This window comes from Oncorhynchus gorbuscha, linkage group LG18, assembly GCF_021184085.1.
Source record: "Oncorhynchus gorbuscha isolate QuinsamMale2020 ecotype Even-year linkage group LG18, OgorEven_v1.0, whole genome shotgun sequence".
Classification (NCBI taxonomy): Eukaryota; Metazoa; Chordata; class Actinopteri; order Salmoniformes; family Salmonidae; genus Oncorhynchus; species Oncorhynchus gorbuscha.
In genome coordinates, this window is record NC_060190.1 from 63186291 (window position 1) to 63204213 (window position 17923).

The 17923-nt window shown below is 42.3% G+C and overlaps 1 protein-coding gene across 2 annotated transcripts in view; it reads right to left on the minus strand.

Moving 5' to 3' along the window:
* Nucleotides 1-1252: 1252 nt before the first annotated feature.
* The window catches only part of LOC124003530 (contactin-3-like), a 76401-nt gene continuing 59730 nt past the window's right edge, over nt 1253-17923 (minus strand). The window contains exons 14-23 of one of the 2 annotated variants that reach the window (XM_046311857.1): nt 12298-12415; nt 10932-11090; nt 10690-10839; nt 8400-8470; nt 5747-5981; nt 5260-5369; nt 3107-3293; nt 2744-2841; nt 2298-2463; nt 1253-1773 (exon numbers count right to left, since the gene is read on the minus strand). In XM_046311857.1, the coding sequence (XP_046167813.1) occupies nt 1667-1773; nt 2298-2463; nt 2744-2841; nt 3107-3293; nt 5260-5369; nt 5747-5981; nt 8400-8470; nt 10690-10839; nt 10932-11090; nt 12298-12415 (1401 nt within the window). In that variant the 3' untranslated portion in view covers nt 1253-1666. Of the gene's footprint in view, nt 1774-2297; nt 2464-2728; nt 2842-3106; nt 3294-5259; nt 5370-5746; nt 5982-8399; nt 8471-10689; nt 10840-10931; nt 11091-12297; nt 12416-17923 lie in introns of both variants that reach the window. The other variant, XM_046311855.1, reaches the window with a different exon arrangement.

The window sequence follows — 17923 nt, forward strand, 5'->3', positions numbered from 1 at the left end:
TTGACTGTGCCTTTAGACAGCGTGGTTTTAGAGACTTCGGATAGGCAAATTGACATCATTTGAGTCAATTGGAGGTGTACCTGTGGATGGATTTCAAGGCCTACCTTCAAACCCAGTGCCTCTTTGCATGAAATCATGGGGGGAAAAAAAAAAATAAATCACCCAATATTTTTTTTTGTAGTCCTCCACAAGTCTGGTTCATCCTTAGAAGCAATTTCCAAATGCTTGAAGGTACCACCTTCATCGGTACAAACAATAGTACGCAAGTATAAACTCCATGGGACCACACAGCCATCATACCGCTCAGGAAGGTGACGCGTTCTGTCTCCTAGAGATGAACGTACATTGGTGCGAAAAGTGCGAATCAATCCCAGAACAACAGCAAAGGACCTTGTGAAGATGCTGGAGGAAACAGGTTCAAAAGTATTTATATCCACAGTAAAATAAGTCCTATATCGACATAACCTGAAAGGCCGCTCAGCAAGGAAGAAGCCACTGCTCCAAAACCGCCATAAAAAAGCCAGAATACGGTTTGCAACTGCACATGGGGACAAAGATCATACTTTTTGGAGAAATGTCCTCTGGTCTGATAAAACAAAAATAGAACTGTTTGGCCATAATGACCATTGTTATGTTTGGAGAGAAAAGGGGGAGGCATGCAAGCCGAATAACACCATCCCAACCGTGAAGCACGGCACCGTCATGTTGTGGAGGTGCTTTGCTGCAGGGGGGACTGGTGCACTTCACAAAACCGATGATGTCATGAGGAGGAAAATTATGTGGATATATTGAAGCAACATCTCAAGACATCAGTCAGGAAGTTGAAGCTTGGTCGCAAATGGGTCTTCCAAATGGACAGTGACCCCAAGCATACTTCCAAAGTTGTGGCAAAATTGCTTAAGGACAACAAAGTCAAGGTACTGTAGTGGCCATCACATTAGCCCTGACCTCAATCCTATAGAAAATGTGTGGGCAGAACTGAAAATGTGTGTTCGAGCAAGGAGGCCTACAAACCTGACTCAGTTACACCAGCTCTGTCAGGAGGAATGGGCCAAAACTCACCCAATTTAATGTGAGAAGCTTGTGGAAGGCTACCCAAAACGTTTGACCCAAGTTAAACATTTTAAAGGCAATGCTAACAAATACTAATTGAGTGTATGTAAACTTCTGACCTACTGGGAATGTGATGAAAGAAATAAAAGCTGAAATAAAGAATTCTCTCTACTATTATTCTGACATTTCACATTCTTAAAATAAAGTGGTGATCCTAACTGACTTAAGACAGTGAATTTTTACTCTGATTAAATGTCAGGAATTGTGAAAAACTATATTTGGCTAAACTTCCGACTTCAACTGTACATATATAATGTAGACATCAGTACTCCCAAATAGAAGTATATTCCATTGGAAAAAAAAGATTTCCAAAATAGTTTTACAGCATGACAGCACTTATGATATGAGAGGAAACTGTTAAATATCATGCACACAAATTCATGTTTTCTACAGAACATAATTTATATCCTCAATGCATGGCCCCTTCAAAATTCCTGTTCTGTCCAGCACTGCCACAGAGGGTTGCATCCATGCCTATCTGAATGCAGGAGCAGGCTGCTAGAGGAGAGGGAGTGAGGAGGGCCACTAGGAGGGCTGTGACTGTGTCCAGACATCACCAGGAGGACTTGAGGAGGAGGAGAGCGCTGATGAGGAATGCGGAGAGATGAGACATTGATAGCGGATTGAGACTAGATGCTCCCGAACCTCGTGCGCCCATGCCTGAAACCACAAACCAGCAGTCAAAGAAGCTCTTCAAGAACTGAAAATTCCACTTTTCAAAAAAAGCAAAAAAAACGAAGTCGGGGCAGTTTCTGTCTCTATCTGCTAAATTTGATGACAAGTCATTGTAAATCAAAGGGCAACTGTGAATTACATAGTGCTTTCCATATCTCTGTTTTAATGGCTTTCAACAGGTTAGACCAAGTACACAGAGATGATGAGGCTTATATCACATCAGAGAGCAGATCTCTTTGGGGGAGGGGGGGGGCATTGTTCTATTTTATATGCCGCAGAACCGGAAAGTCAACAAGGAATAATAACCCAATGGCAGAGATGGATTGCACCACACATGCATTTCTAAAAAGGTCGCATTTCTTGCACCCGAAAGAAGTCTATTACACATGGTTGAAGAGGGATGCAAGAGCCCAAAATAAATGTTCTGTTTGGCTGATTTAATCATCATTAAAGCTTCATCAATGAACACAGGGAGAGGAGAGGCGAGAGAGAGGAAATGGCAAACGTACTTAATTTATGGATGTGGATGGGTTCGCTGCCCACACCTTCACCACCCTCACTCAGGGCCTTGATCTGGATCAGGTAGTTGTCGTTGGGAGACAGCGTCAGCTCCATCCTGGTTTTGTTTGTTATGATGCTGTTTACGTCATTGTACCGGTGTCTTCTCAACAGCACCTAGAAACGGCAATGCAAAACACACAATCAAAAATTAAAGATCGCCTGAAATGAGCAGTGAGGAGTGAGGGAATTTAAACTTGATTTGCTGATTGGATGATAAAATGGCTACTAATGCTTGGTGACAGTACAGTGAGGTTTGCTGGTTGGAGCTATGGATGTTTTGTCCCTGTGGAAAACCTTACCAAAATGATGGAAAGAGTGGGTTTGAGATGGTCGTGTTGTGCTTGACAAAAGAATAGAGCCACAGTGACATGAGACATACAAGATATCCGATGACCTCTGCCTCTGTCTCCATGGCTATCACAGGACCCCAGTGTAGAGTGAGCAGAGAGCCAATCATGGTCCACTCTACATTCAAAGGAGGCTGGCCTGGTGCTAAGAGAGAGAAGTGATGATGAAAGAGAGATGTTCAGTTCATATAATACTTGTATAGTTTAACAAAATAAAGAGTTTCTGTTCCCCCTAATTGTTTAAGTAAAAATGCATATACAGTACAATCCTCCAAACAGCTGAAGGAAAATGTACTTACTACGACTGTGATAATTGTAGATTCTCACCTGGCTATCTTAAGATAAACGTCGTTCTGGATAAGAGCAACTGCTAAATGACTAAAACGTACATGGAAATGAGATTCACTCACCTGGCTTCTTGGTGGTGGCGTTGATGTGTGTAGACTGTGGCCCTGTCCCTGCAGTGTTAAAGGCGCACACAGCTAGATAATACTGTGTGTTAGCGCTCAGTCCAGTCACATTAACCGCCGAGTAGTTTCCAGAGGTTCTGACTTTGCCTACTGTGTCAGGCTTGGTGTCATCTTCCCAGTACACCACCTGTTAACCAATGGAAAGAAAACAACAAGAGGTTGAGATATCAGACACAATTTAATTCTAGCCAAAGGGACTTTTATTTAAACTCACATTATTAGAACATCCTCATCATTCATTCTGTAATGCCATTTGGTGTGCAGTGGAGGACTGGCTTCCCAATCAATGATATATGGGTCTTCAATTTTTTGATACAAATAATCTCTAGCCCATGGTCATTCTACAAAGGCACCCAAGAGTAACCTCAATAAGTCAAATGACAAAGGGCTTGTTTAACACAGTATAGGGATATTCTTGTCACAATAATGTCTTTAAGATCCACTGTTTTTGGTTCAATAAAATGTATTCCCCTTACAAATCTGTATTTTCAATGATAAAAGTACAGTTTCTGTACTTAGAAATGAACACATCCAGCTACAGCATGGAGGAATATCGTATTCTCTTTAACACTTGACAGAGCAATTCATTACTTTCCTTGGGGGTATTAGCTTTCAATTAACGGTGCAGGTGAAGAGATATTTGATGAAGCAAATTAAATAATATTAAATAATCCAATGCTAGCTTAGGGTCATTTTCAATATTTATGTTTCGGGTATTAAGTGACATAAGAGTAAAGTAAATAATTAGAGAGAAAATGTGAAGTCTGCTCTTGGGATAGGCACATCTATATTCCTGTTATTGGCCACGCAACTAAATTAACCTATCAGATACAAATTTTTCATGCAAAAAACTTAACAATATACCATACTGGAGTAAAAAACTAGATCCATACTGTAGATCTAGATCCATACTCTCTGCTGCCAGTGACTGGAACGAATTGCAAAAATTGCTAAAGCTGAAGACTTACATTTCCCTAACTTTAAACATCAGCTATCTGAGCAGCTAACAGATTGCTGCAGCTGTACATAGTCCATCTGTAAATATCCCACCCAATCTACCTACCTCATCCCCATATTGTTTTTATTTACTTTGCTGCTCTTTTGCACACCAGTATCACTACTTACAAACCATCATCTGCTCATCTATCACTCCGGTGTTAATCTGCTAAATTGTAATTACTTTGCTACTATGTCCTATTTATTGCCATACCTCCTCATGCCATTTGCACACACTGTATATAGACTTTATTGTTTTTCTATTGTGTTATTGACTGTACGCTTGTTTATTCCATGTGTAACTCTGTGTTGTTGTTTCTGTTGCACTGCTCTGCTTTATCTTGGTCAGGTCACAGTTGTAAATGAGAACTTGTTCTCAACTAGCTTACCTGGTTAACTAAAGGTTAAATAAAATATATATATATATACATATATTTTTTAAGTGAGATGATGGGCATATTATCAGTTTAGACCTATCCTGCCAGTTTGGCTACTAACACAAACAATACTAATGCATCTGTCTGTGAAAGGTGTCATCTCTTTCAGAATCCTATGACCTCCACTGTACCCAACCTCTAAGGCTCAAGATGCATACTAACAGCTTACCCCCTTAAAAGCCCCTCTCTCTCCAATCCTGTTTGCTGACCTGATAGGACTATTGTATCAACACAATAAAGCCAGTGCCATGGCAACCAAAGGGTTTTGTTCCAGGGGGCAGAGGTGAGCAGGATTGAAAGAGCACTGGGAGAAAAGGAAAATCTCTTCTTGCGTACTTAAATGGATGGATGAGAGCTTTTCTCAACCGGCTTTAAAAGCTGCTGCAGCTAAATGGTGGTGGTCGTTAGACACAGCTACTCTAAGTAGTGCTGGGACAAATACAGAACGTATAGGAATCAACATATTAACAAAATGTTGTCAAGGTTACAGAACTCCTCATGATATCTTATAACGTGAGATGTTACAGTACACAGCACCCCAGGTGATATTTCAAGAACTGTGTGTTCAAATAGAATAAATTAAGCTACTGATTTACATATAAACACTAGAAATGGCAATGTGCATGTGTTGTTTTATTAAGGAAATTGAGTGAATCCTACCTCATAACCCAGCACTCTTTCAGGGTTAACGGGGAGGGCTTCCCAAATCACTTCAACTGTAGCTGCAGATACACTCCTGCCCCAAACCCTCTTAGGAGCCTCACTGGGGACTGCAGAAATAGAGAGCTGGTGAGCACCCCACAGACTCATTCAACACCAACAAACTAATAGGAAAGAGAGGAAAGCAGAGAATAGACCTGTAGATTCACTGGATAGAGCTTTTGCCTCCGCTTGGTTGTTAATGGGATCTGACTTGCATGGCAAATTCAAATAACACAGTACCTCACTGACAGCCCAGTGTAGTAAGTGTCTGCTAGGATTTCCTGTAATCTACCCCTGCAATAACTAATATCAAGTTGACACTCCCAGCTACAGGGGGAATGTGTCTGAACCAACGAATTTCATCTTTACTATGGAAGGTCGTGCCTCCAGAATGAAAAGATTATGCGGTTTCAGCGTGACTTCCACCGGCATCCATTTCCTTTACCTTCCTCTGCTGAGAACACTGTGGCTATGGAACTGAAGGGGCCTTCCCCACGGTTGTTGTACGCCCCAACCTTCACATCGAACGGCGAGAAAGGCGGGATGGTGTCGTTGCGGAAGATGTATCGGGCCACCCCGGGCGTGGAGATGACCACTCGTGTCCAGGTGATGGCACCCAGCGGCCGGAAGGCGATGATGTAACCGAAGCCCTCTCCATTCTGCAGTTCCTCAGGCACGGGCTGGGAGCGAAACACAAAACTATAGTGATATTAAAACGCATACAGACAAATACACTGACACCCCTGCGTTTGTCATCAAGCACCTGCCAAAGAGGTCTTCAACCTTGGTTGCAATGATTAGATGTAGTGTTTAAACAATGGTTCCCCAAATGGCTGTGATTTTATTTGGCCCCCTAGTTTTCTGAGCAAAAAATTATGAAATGTATTTTTATTTATAAAAAAGACTAAAAACACTAGCAAATCAGCTCCAAGTGATTTTAAATTAGGAAATCTGTTCCAAAGTACTCCCACGCATAATAGAGAGATACATGTGATCTTATACAAATCTAAGCAAGGTTTGAAATGATTATGTTTTAGTCAAATATGATATCTGTTTGGGCTTCTTGCTGTCAATTTGCAGTCCACAAATGATTTGTAATGATGTTCAGGCCCCCTGACCATTGGCCGGGGCCTGAATGTAGTTGATGATCCGAAATCACTGATTGTTTCATTTTTTCTCTCCCTGCATTAGCACATAATTGTGGATAAAGTGGGCTTCAAAGAAACAATCGCTGTCCCTCAGTTGAATCACATTGGAAGGGAGAAATGGCACTCCATGGCCAGCACAGAAGAGAGGGCTGGCTCTAGTGCCGATCATAATATTGCTCCATTCAATTCTGCACAATTAAGCAAAACAATTACCTGGCTGTGGAGAGAACAGTAAAACCATTACCTGGCTATGGAGAGAACAGTAAAACCATTACCTGGCTATGGAAAGAACAGTAAATCCATGACCTGGCTATGGAGAGAACAGTAAAACCATTACCTGGTTATGGAGAGAACAATAAAACCATTACCTGGCTATGGAGAGAACAGTAAAACCATTACCTGGCTATGGGAGAACAGTACAACCATTATCCAGCTATGGAGAGAACAGTAAAACCATTACCTGGCTATGGAGAGAACAGTAAAACCATTACCTGGCTATGGAGAGAACAGTAAAACCATTACCTGGTTATGGAGAGAACAATAAAACCATTACCTGGCTATGGAGAGAACAGTAAAACCATTACCTGCCTATGGAGAGAACAGTAAAACTATTACCTGGTTATGGAGAGAACAGTAAAACCATTACCTGGTTATGGAAAGAACAGTAAAACCATTATCCAGCTATGGAGAGAACAGTAAAACCATTAGTAAAACCATTAGCTATGGAGAGAACAGTAAAAAACCTGGCTATGGAGAGAACAGTAAAACCATTACCTGGCTTATATGGAAAGAACAGTAAAACCATGACCTGGCTATGGAGAGAACAGTAAAACCATTACCTGGTTATGGAAAGAACAGTAAAAACCTGGCTATTAGTAAAACCATTACCTGGCTATGGAGAGAACAGTAAAACCATTACCTGGCTATGGAGAGAACAGTAAAACCATTACCTGGCTATGGAGAGAACAGTAAAACCATTACCTGGCTATGGAGAGAACAGTAAAACCATTACCTGGCTATGGGAGAACAGTAAAACCATTATCCAGCTATGAGAGAACAGTAAAACCATTACCTGGCTATGGAGAGAACAGTAAAACCATTACCTGGCTATGGAGAGAACAGTAAAACCATTACCTGGCTATGGAGAGAACACCTGGTAAAACCATTACCTGGCTATGGAGAGAACAGTAAAACCATTACCTGCCTATGGAGAGAACAGTAAAACTATTACCTGGTTATGGAGAGAACAGTAAAACCATTACCTGGTTATGGAAAGAACAGTAAAACCATTATCCAGCTATGGAGAGAACAGTAAAACCATTACCTGGCTATGGAGAGAACAGTAAAACCATTACCTGGCTATGGAGAGAACAGTAAAACCATTACCTGGCTATGGAGAGAACAGTAAAACCATTACCTGGTTATGGAAAGAACAGTAAAACCATGACCTGGCTATGGAGAGAACAGTAAAACCATTACCTGGTTATGGAGAGAACAGTAAAACCATTACCTGGCTATGGAGAGAACAGTAAAACCATTACCTGGCTATGGGAGAACAGTACAACCATTATCCAGCTATGGAGAGAACAGTAAAACCATTACCTGGCTATGGAGAGAACAGTAAAACCATGACCTGGCTATGGAAAGAACAGTAAAATCATTACCTGGCTATGGGAGAACAGTACAACCATTATCCAGCTATGGAGAGAACAGTAAAACCATTACCTGGCTATGGAGAGAACGGTAAAACCATTACCTGGTTATGGAGAGAACAGTAAAACCATGACCTGGCTATGGAGAGAACAGTAAAACCATTACCTGGCTATGGAAAGAACAGTAAAACCATTACCTGGCTATGGGAGAACAGTAAAACCATTACCTGGCTATGGGAGAACAGTACAACCATTATCCAGCTATGGAGAGAACAGTAAAACCTGACAGATATCTTACCTCCCAAGTTATCACTAATTCAGATTTTGTGCCTCCTCCGCCTCCAACATCAGTGGGAGCTGTATCAGGCACTGTAAGGCAAATCCCAGAAGAGAGCAATTTTAAGGCTTTTAACATAGCTGAAATACAGGACTATATGCCATACGTCTAGTCTCATGACACAGCTTTACAGATTTTCCCAATTGTTTACACACTAAAACTGGCCCATGAGGCACAATGACCCAAACCTGTAACTAATTTAGTTGAACCAGACACCAGATCTGCAATACTATTGGCACATGTTTTGCTTTACACTCAGATTGCATTTCCATAACATTTGACAAAACACAACACACAATTCTCTACCTTTGACACAATATTCACAACTAAAATGTCTTGTGTGCAGATGAAATGCAACAATGTTCAACAAGCTAAGCTCAATTACCAATTGATGTCTTTCTCTTTTCAAACACTAATTGCGAAATGTGACCTCTGGCATGGATAAAAAGGCCACAGGTGAGTACTCATGTGTTTGGAGAACAATGGAAGCAAACTTGGCAGAGAAAAGTAGAGGTAGATGTGGAGGTAGAGGTGGAGGAAGACCAAGAAAAAGTAGAGTAATCTCTGATGAAATTCAGGCAACTATGGTGGACCATGTGGAGTGGCTGACCTTGAGAGAGGCTGGGCAGAGAGGGCAGCCCAATCTGAGCCACTTCACCGTAGCATCAATCATCCGGACATTCCAAAATGAGAATAGTTATGTACTGCAGACATTGGACCTATCTACGACTTTTACTATTTGACAGTAGTACCACATAAAGCCCAGTAAAGACTGTACATTCCAATACATACTGTAAGGGGAAACAAAGTACATGTTTGGCTTATTAATGTATGTATGAAATTGAGAGCTATACTACTTTGTAACATGTTTATCTTGTGTACTGTACTACTGTAGTGTTTACTGTACTGCATGCTATTTTGTTTTTGTAGAACTGAAAGACGACTATTTACAGACGAATAGGAGGCTGCCATTGTGCAAATGGTAGTTAAAAATGATGCCATAAGACTGCAGGAAATCTAGCAACAGATTATTGAAAACCCTACCATCTTCCACAACAACAGTGAGCTTATCAACCATAGCCCGCATCCTTCAGAAACACCATCTCCGTATAAAGCAAATCAACAGAAACCCATTCGAAAGGAATTCCCAAAGAGTAAAGGATAAATGGTACGAATATGTGCAAGTAAGTGATGTAGTAGTATTACACTCTTGAAACATTAGAGACTCACTGATGTTGACAGTGAACTTTACTATACAGCAATTACAGTATTTACTGTCATATCAGAGAACAATGGAGTTGGATGCAAGTCCCATGCCCCCTGAACTCATATTCATAGATGAGGCTGGATTACACCTGCATTGCTTGCTGTTTGGGGTTTTAGGCTGCGTTTCTGTACAGCACTTTGAGATATCAGCTGACGTACGAAGGGCTAAATAAATACATTTGATTTGATTTGATTAAATTTAGCAAAGAAGAGGAGGAGAGGAAGGAACATCCATGGTCTACGCGCCATCATTGAGGTATTGTACCTGGCCAGCGCGGGGAAAATGTCGCCATATGTTCAGCTATGAGCCACAATGGGGTCCTCCACAGAACACTGCCTATCTCCTTCATTTCCTGAACACCTTACTTGACAATCTTTTTCAGCTAGAGCAAAGAGGACCAGGTGATCCTGAGCGGCAAATGTATGTTCTAGTTTGGGACAACGTGCGTTTCCATCTGGCAGCTCTGGTCCGCAACTGCTTCCATGAGTACCTGAGATGTAGTATCAGCAAACGTGTGTTAACAATTGGGAAAAATTGTAAAATGCATTCACAATATTATTTTATTTTACACCCAAGAAACTTCTCCCTTGATATTATCGACCCGGCATGTTTTGGACTACATTGTCCAACTCAAATGCCAAATGTCACAAAGAATAAAACACTTTTTTTTAGATTTAGCTGTTCAGTTTAATATTCATAAAATGCCATTTTACTTGACAACTGTTTCGTGCATAACACTGCAGACCGCGTATGTGCATCCTGATTCCAGCCCAAACTAAATGGTCCATCACAAGACATCTGGTTCAAGCAGTCTTTCATGTAAGATGTCAGGGGTCTGTGTATAATGTATCTACAGTATTTATGTGCATGTGTGTGTTAGTGTATGTTAGTGTGTGTGTGTGTATGTTTGTTAGTGTGTGTATGTGTTTGTTAGTGTGTGTGTCTGCGTATGTATTTTAGAAAGACTAGAGGAGAAACACTCACTGGTATCCTCTGTCCTGGTCTTGGCTGAGGCTGGACTGGGCTCTCCCATGCCCACACTGTTGCGGGCCACCACCCTGAACTCATACTCCACCCAGGCGTTCAGGCCCACCACAGTGGCTGTCAGTGTGTTGCCATTGATCACCTCAGGAACTGGAAGTGGAAAGTAGACCAGTATTATCATGATGGATAAACGTCGTTATGGTGTGCTTTGTTATGTACTGTATGGTAGATGTATGAACTACCTGTGTCCACAGCCTGCCAGCCCACAGTGAAGGGGGTCCGGGCCTGGATGATGTAGCCGGTGATAGGACTGCCGTTGTCCCTGCCGGGGCTCCAAGAGAGCTGGGCCGTGCTATCTGTGATCTCCTCCACTGCTACTGTGTCCGGGGGCCCGGGGGGACCTGACTCAATCAGACAATTAGCAAAGTGAGCCTCCACACCGCACCACCACTCCCACCATAAACACCACGCCCCCATTACCAACTCATCACCCTCTTGCCTTTACAGCTGGCCCAATGCCATCACACTCCCTCTTATTAAGCTCTGTGTCCTTTATCCGGCTTCACAGGGACATTTAATGCAGACATGGGATATGTGAGGCTGAGAAGTGATTAAGAGCATGGGATCACTAACGTCAGACAGGAACATGGGAGGGGACAATTTGTGAAACATATGCGTGTGTTAGAAAGATGGACAGTGAGAGGAAGTGATAGAGAAAGAGCGATAGAGAGCGAGAGACGGATTGAGTGAAAGAGACCGCAACACTAAGAGGCAAAGAATAACAGACAGTGTTCATGGATATCTACTCCAAAGATGGTTGCATGTCATGATGTTGTTGTTTGCTCCACTGTTCCATTATTCAGATGTTTCCATGGTATTTTGTCAGTATGTAAATGAGCCAATTAAAGTTCTATGTAATAAACAATGGCTTTCCAAAACACCTGGGACTGCTATTATAGGGTGTTATGGGTGTGCATACCAATGTAAATCACTACAGATAAGCTACAATAATGAGAGATGATACACTACTCCAAACACATATCAACTACCACTGTGGAAGCTGCGTTCACAAAATGTGTGCCTTTTTCAAATTCAGAAATGTCAAAAATTGTCTTTCCATTATTTCAAAAATATGTCATAAAAATGTTGTTTTCATTACACAAATACAACATGCCATGTCATGAAATGTAAAAAGAAATATGTAAGATATTTATTAGATATTATATACATGTACATTTGTCTGCACAGTTCTCACCAAAATATGAATACAGCATCATATTTGTAATAAAGGTAGCTTGACAGCAAGTTTAATTATAGGCCTATAAAATTAAGTATGCCTTCCAGATTCCAATTTCAGCTCCAATTTATTGCATGAATCCATTTTAATTCTGTCCAAGTTCTTACAAGATTTTTCATTGCAAGCTCTAAGGTCAAGTATTCACAGCCGACACTATATTGTATTTCAACATTCAGACTTTTCTAAAGAACTTAAAATGTCATCACTTCTGAGAAATTAGTCACTGTACAAATGTGAATCTCATAGCCAGAGTGAATTGAACATGAATTCCATAAAGGAACCCTTCCAACCTTTACAGTCGGTTCTCTTACCTTTCACAACCAAGATGGCCGAAGCGGACAAGCTCTCTACGTCGGTGTCGATAACACAGACATATTTCCCCCCGTGATTCAGCTGGATGTTACGAATCATCAGATCTCCTGAAATGCTCTACAAGGGATAACAAAAACACAATAATAAGAATATCTGGTGTAAGATCAAGAAATCTAAAGGAAATACACTCTGAACTGTTTCATCATTCTCTCTGAGCAATTGCATGTGTGATCCTACTGTAGGTTGACTAATAAATAGATGTATTACATCAGAACAATAGGGGGTGGCGCCCCTACCTTATTTTTCTTTCTAAGTGTGACTGTAGCTTTAACATTGAGGAAGCTCTGTACACAGAGCTGCATGTGGTCCTCAGGCCACTGAGTCTTGTGACACACAGGAACCAACAAGAATGTCAGCTGTGTTCTAATCAAACAATCCTGTCGGCTACCCTTCAGGCACTGCATGTTCCCCTACTCAGCCTCGCACAGGACCCACAAAACAAACAAACACATTTCGGCTAATTGGCAAGATGATCCTAATTATTCCATAATTACATAAACCAGATTAGATAAGAAATTATTATGTCTCACAGACTAGGAGCTAATATTGTTCTATATAAAACTGTGTGCTCTTTGAGATCCTAAAACTGATAAACTGTTGAAAAACCCAAAGATGAGCAAGATGTGATGAAACAGCTTCTGTACATTTTCCCGTCTGCCATGGAGGTTTAGTATAGTTACATAAATGAATGTGGAAGAGCGATACAAGTAATAGTATTCATATTTTAAAGTGAGTGATATGGATCATATTTACAGTGTCTTCAGAATGTATTCATAACTCTTGACTTATTACACATTTTGCTGTTACAGACGGAATAAAAAATGTATTAAATATATATATTTTTATCCATCTACACATAATACCCCATAATGACAAAGTGAAAACATGTTTTTAGAAATGATAGCTAATTTATTGAAAAAGTATTTCATTTACATAAGCATTCACACCCCTTTACTATGACACTTCAAATTCAGCTCAGGTACATCCAATATCCTTGAGATGTCATTACAACAACAAAAAAATCCAAGATGGTGTAGCAGTCAGACGTCTTTGTCTTTGTCCTGTCGTGTCCCTTGTATATATATTTTTATTCGCATATCTTTAAAAAAACAAACTTCTAAATGCTATCCTGCAACCTGCCTCACCCAATGCGGCGTGGATCGATTTCTTTTTCTAAAGTATTTCTACTTACTTCAGATCAGGGAATCCCTCAACTGAAGCTAGCCAGCTAACTACCTACCAGCTATCAGTCAGGAAACCATTGCTAGTGGTCATCAGCTAACCTTTAGCTCGGAAAGCTCTCGCCAGTTTCGTACAACGTGACTCAAACCAGAGCATAACGGACCTATTTTTTTTCTCGCCATATCCCCGGATTCCTACCGCAAACTCTGAACATTTTCATCTGGATTTTCACAACTACCTAACCGCAATCCCGGGTGACTACTCCTGGCCAGCATCTCCAACCCGGAGCAAGCAAAGGTTAGCTTGAAGCTAGACGGGCTAGGGCTCCTAGGCTACCACTGAAGACCACTCCTGGGCTACAATATCCGGACCCCTTCTACTGCTGGTTCGGGGCACGGAACCCTGTCGATCCTCTACGACTGGAATATCGACAATCTGCCCGAGGATTCCAACAGGCCCCTCGGGAACGACGTCCGCTGAAGGCCCATTCTGCTGGCCGCGGGCTGCTAGCTACCTAGAGCTACTTGGAACCCTACTAATCCACAACTGGTCTATCGATGTCACCGCACAAAGAGGCAAAAACAGACTTACCTCCATCGCTACGTCCCCCAAAGGCCCTTCTGTTAACTTGCTTGCCCCGGTCTGCTAACTGCAAGCTTGCTTGCCCCGGTCTGCTAACTGCTTGCTTGTTAGCCCCGGCCTACTAACTGCTAGCTTTTTAGCCCCGGCCTGCTAACTGTCAGAATCGCCATGTCCCCAGCTAGCCCAACCACTCACTGGACCCATATGTTCACTTGGCTATGCATGCCTCTCTCTAATATCAATATGCTTCGTCCATTACTGTCCTGGTTAGTGATTACTGTCTTATTTCCCTGTCGAGCCTCTAGCCCTGCTCAATATGCCTTAACCAACCATGTTGTTCCACCTCCTACATTTTCGATGACATCACCTGGTTTAAATGTCTCTAGGGACAATATCGCTCTCATCAATGCCTAGGTCTACCTCCAATGTACTCACACCCTACCTTACCTTTGTCTGTACACTATGCCTTGAATCTATGCTATCGTTCCCAGAAACCTGCTTCTTTAACTCTCTGTTCTGAACCGGCTAGGCGGCCAGTTCGTATAGCCTTTTGCCGTACCCTTATCCTACTTCTCCTCTGTTCTTCTGGTGATGTAGAAGTTAATACAGGACCTGCAGTGCCTTACTCCACTCCCCAGGTGCTCATTTGTTGACTTCTGTAACCGTAAAAGCCTTCGTTTCATGCATGTTAACATTAGAAGCTTGTTTTAATCACTGCTTTAGCACACTCTGCCAACCCGGATGTCTTAGCCATGTCTGAATCCTGGCTTAGGAAAACCACCAAAAACCCTGAAATCTCCATTCCTAACTAACATTTTCCACCAAGATAGAACTCCCAAAGGGGGCGGTGTTGCAATCTACTGCAAAGATAGTAAGACAGAACTATGCAGGCTATCTAGGTCTGTACACAAACTATTTGAGTTTCTACTTCTAAAAATTAACCTTTCCAGAAACAAGACTCTCACTGTTGCCGCTTGCTATAGACCACCCTCTGTCCCCAGCTGTACCCTTTAACCATATGTGAACTGATTGCCCGCCATCTATCTTCTGAGCTTGTGCTACTAGGTGACCTAAACTGGGACATGTTTAACACCCCGGCCATCCTACAATCTAAGCTTGATGCCCTCAATCTCACACAAATTATCAATGAACCTACCAGGTACAACCCCAAATCCGTAAACACGGGCACCCTCATAGATATCAACTAACTCCCACTCCAAATACACCTCTGCTGTTTTCAATCAAGATCTCAGCGATCACTGCCTCATTGCCTGCATCAGTAATGGGTCTGCGACCAAACGACCACATCTCTTCACTGTCAAATGCTCCCTAAAACACTTCTACGAGCAGGCCTTTCTAATCGACCTGGCTGGGGTATCCTGGAATGACATTGACCTCATCCCATCAGTAGAGGATGCCTGGTTATTTTTTTAAAGTGCCTTCCACACTATCTTAAATAAGCATGCCCCGTTAAAAAATGTAGAACTAGGAATAGATATAGTCCTTGGTTCACTCCAGACCTGTCTGCCCTTGACCAGCACAAAAACTTCCTATGGAATTCTACATTAGCACCTCCTCCCAGCTGCCCAGTGCTCTGGGAACACTTACCACCGATAAACCCACTATAATTGAGAATTTCAATAATGATTTCTCTACGGCTGGCCATGCTTTCTACCCCTACCTCGGTCAACTGCCCAGGACACTCCACAGCCACCCGCCAAAGCCCCCACCATTTCTCCTTCACCCACATCCAGATAGCAGATGTTCTAAAAGAGCTGAAAAATCTGGACCCCTACAAATCAGCCGGGCTAGACAATCTGGACCTTCTCTTTCTAAAATCATCTGCCGAAATTGTTGCAACCCCTATTACTAGCCTGTTCAACCTCTCTTTTGTATCGTCTGAGATTCCCAAAGATTGGAAAGATGCTGCGGTCATCCTACGCTTCAAAGGGGGTGACACTAGACCCAAACTGCTACAGACCTATAGCTATCCTACCATGTCTTTCTAAGGTCTTTGAAAGCCAAGTTAACAAACAGATTACCGACCATTTCGAATCCCACCGTACCTTCTCCGCTATGCAATCTGGTTTCGGAGCTGGTCATGGGTGCACCTCAGCCACACTCATGGTCCTAAGCGACATCATAACCGCCATCGATAAGAGACATTACTGTGCAGCCCTATTCAACGACCTGGCCAAGGCCACAATCTAATTGGCAGACTCAACAGCCTTGGTTTCTCAAATGATTGCCTCGCCTGGTTTACCAACTACTTCTCTGATAAGAGTTCAGTGTGTCAAATCGGAGGGCCTGTTGTCCGGATCTCTGGCAGTCTCTATGGGGGTGCCACAGGGTTCAATTCTCAGGCCGACTCTCTTCTCTGTATACATCAATGATGTCGCTCTTGCTGCTGGTGATTCTCTGAACCACCTCTACGCAGACGACACCATTCTGTATACTTCTGGCCGCTCTTTGGACACTGTGTTAACAAACCTCCAGATGAGCTTCAATGCCATACAACTCTCCTTCCGTGGCCTCCAACTGCTCTTAAATGCAAGTTAAACGAAATGCATGCTATTCAATCGATCACTGCCCGCAGCTGCCCGCCTGTCCAGCATCACTACTCTGGACGGCTCTGACTTAGAATACGTGGACAAATACAAATACCTAGGTGTCTGGCTAGACTGTAAACTCTTCTTCCAGACTCACATTAAGCAAACCAAAATTAAAACCAAAATTAAATCTAGAATCGGCTTGCTACATCGCAACAAAGCATCCTTCACTCATGCTGCCAAACATACCCTCGTAAAACTGACCATCCTACCGTTCCGCGACTTTGGCGATGTCATCTATAGAATTGCCTCCAACACTCTACTCAACAAATTGGATGCAGTCTATCATAGTGCCATCCGTTTTTTTACCAAAGCCCCATACACTAACCACCACTGCGACCTGTCTGCTCTCGTTGGTTGGCCCTCGCTTCATACTCGTCGCCAAACCCACTGGCTACAGGTAAAGCCCTGCCTCTCAGCTCACTGGTCACCAAAGCAACACCCACTCGTAGCACACGTTCCAGCAGGTATATCTCACTGGTCACCCCCAAAGCATATTCCTCCTTTGGTCGCCTTTCCTTCCAGTTCTCTGCAGTTCTCTGACTGGAATGAACTGCAAAAATCACTGAAGCTGGAGACTCACATCTCCCTCACTAGCTTTAAGCACCAGCTGTCAGTGCAGCTTACAGATCACTGCACCTGTACATAGCCCATCTATCTACCTCATCCCCAAACTGTGTTTACTTATTTATCTTGCTCTTTTGCACCCCAGTATCTCTACTTCATCTTCCGCACATCTACCATTCCAGTGTTTAATTGCTCTATTGTAATTACTTCGCCACCATGGCCTATTTATTGCCTTTAACTCCCTTATCTTACCTCATTTGCACTCACTGTATATATACTTTTGTTTTCTTTTTTCGACTGTATTATTGACTGTATGTTTTGTTTATTCCATGTGTAACACTGTGTTGTTGTATGTGTGAAATAGCTATGCTTTATCTTGGCCAGGTCGCAGTTACAATGAGAACTTGTTCTCAACTAACCTACCTGGCTAAATAAAGGGGAAATAAAAATGAAAAACTTGTTTGTAGTCCACCTGTCGCCAATTCAATTGTTTGGGCATGATTTAGAAAGAAACACAACTATCTACACAAGGTCCCGTAGTTAACAGTTGAAGTCAGAGCCGAAACTGTACCATGAAGTCCAAGGAACTGTCCGTATCTCTGAAATATAATTCCGATGAGGCACA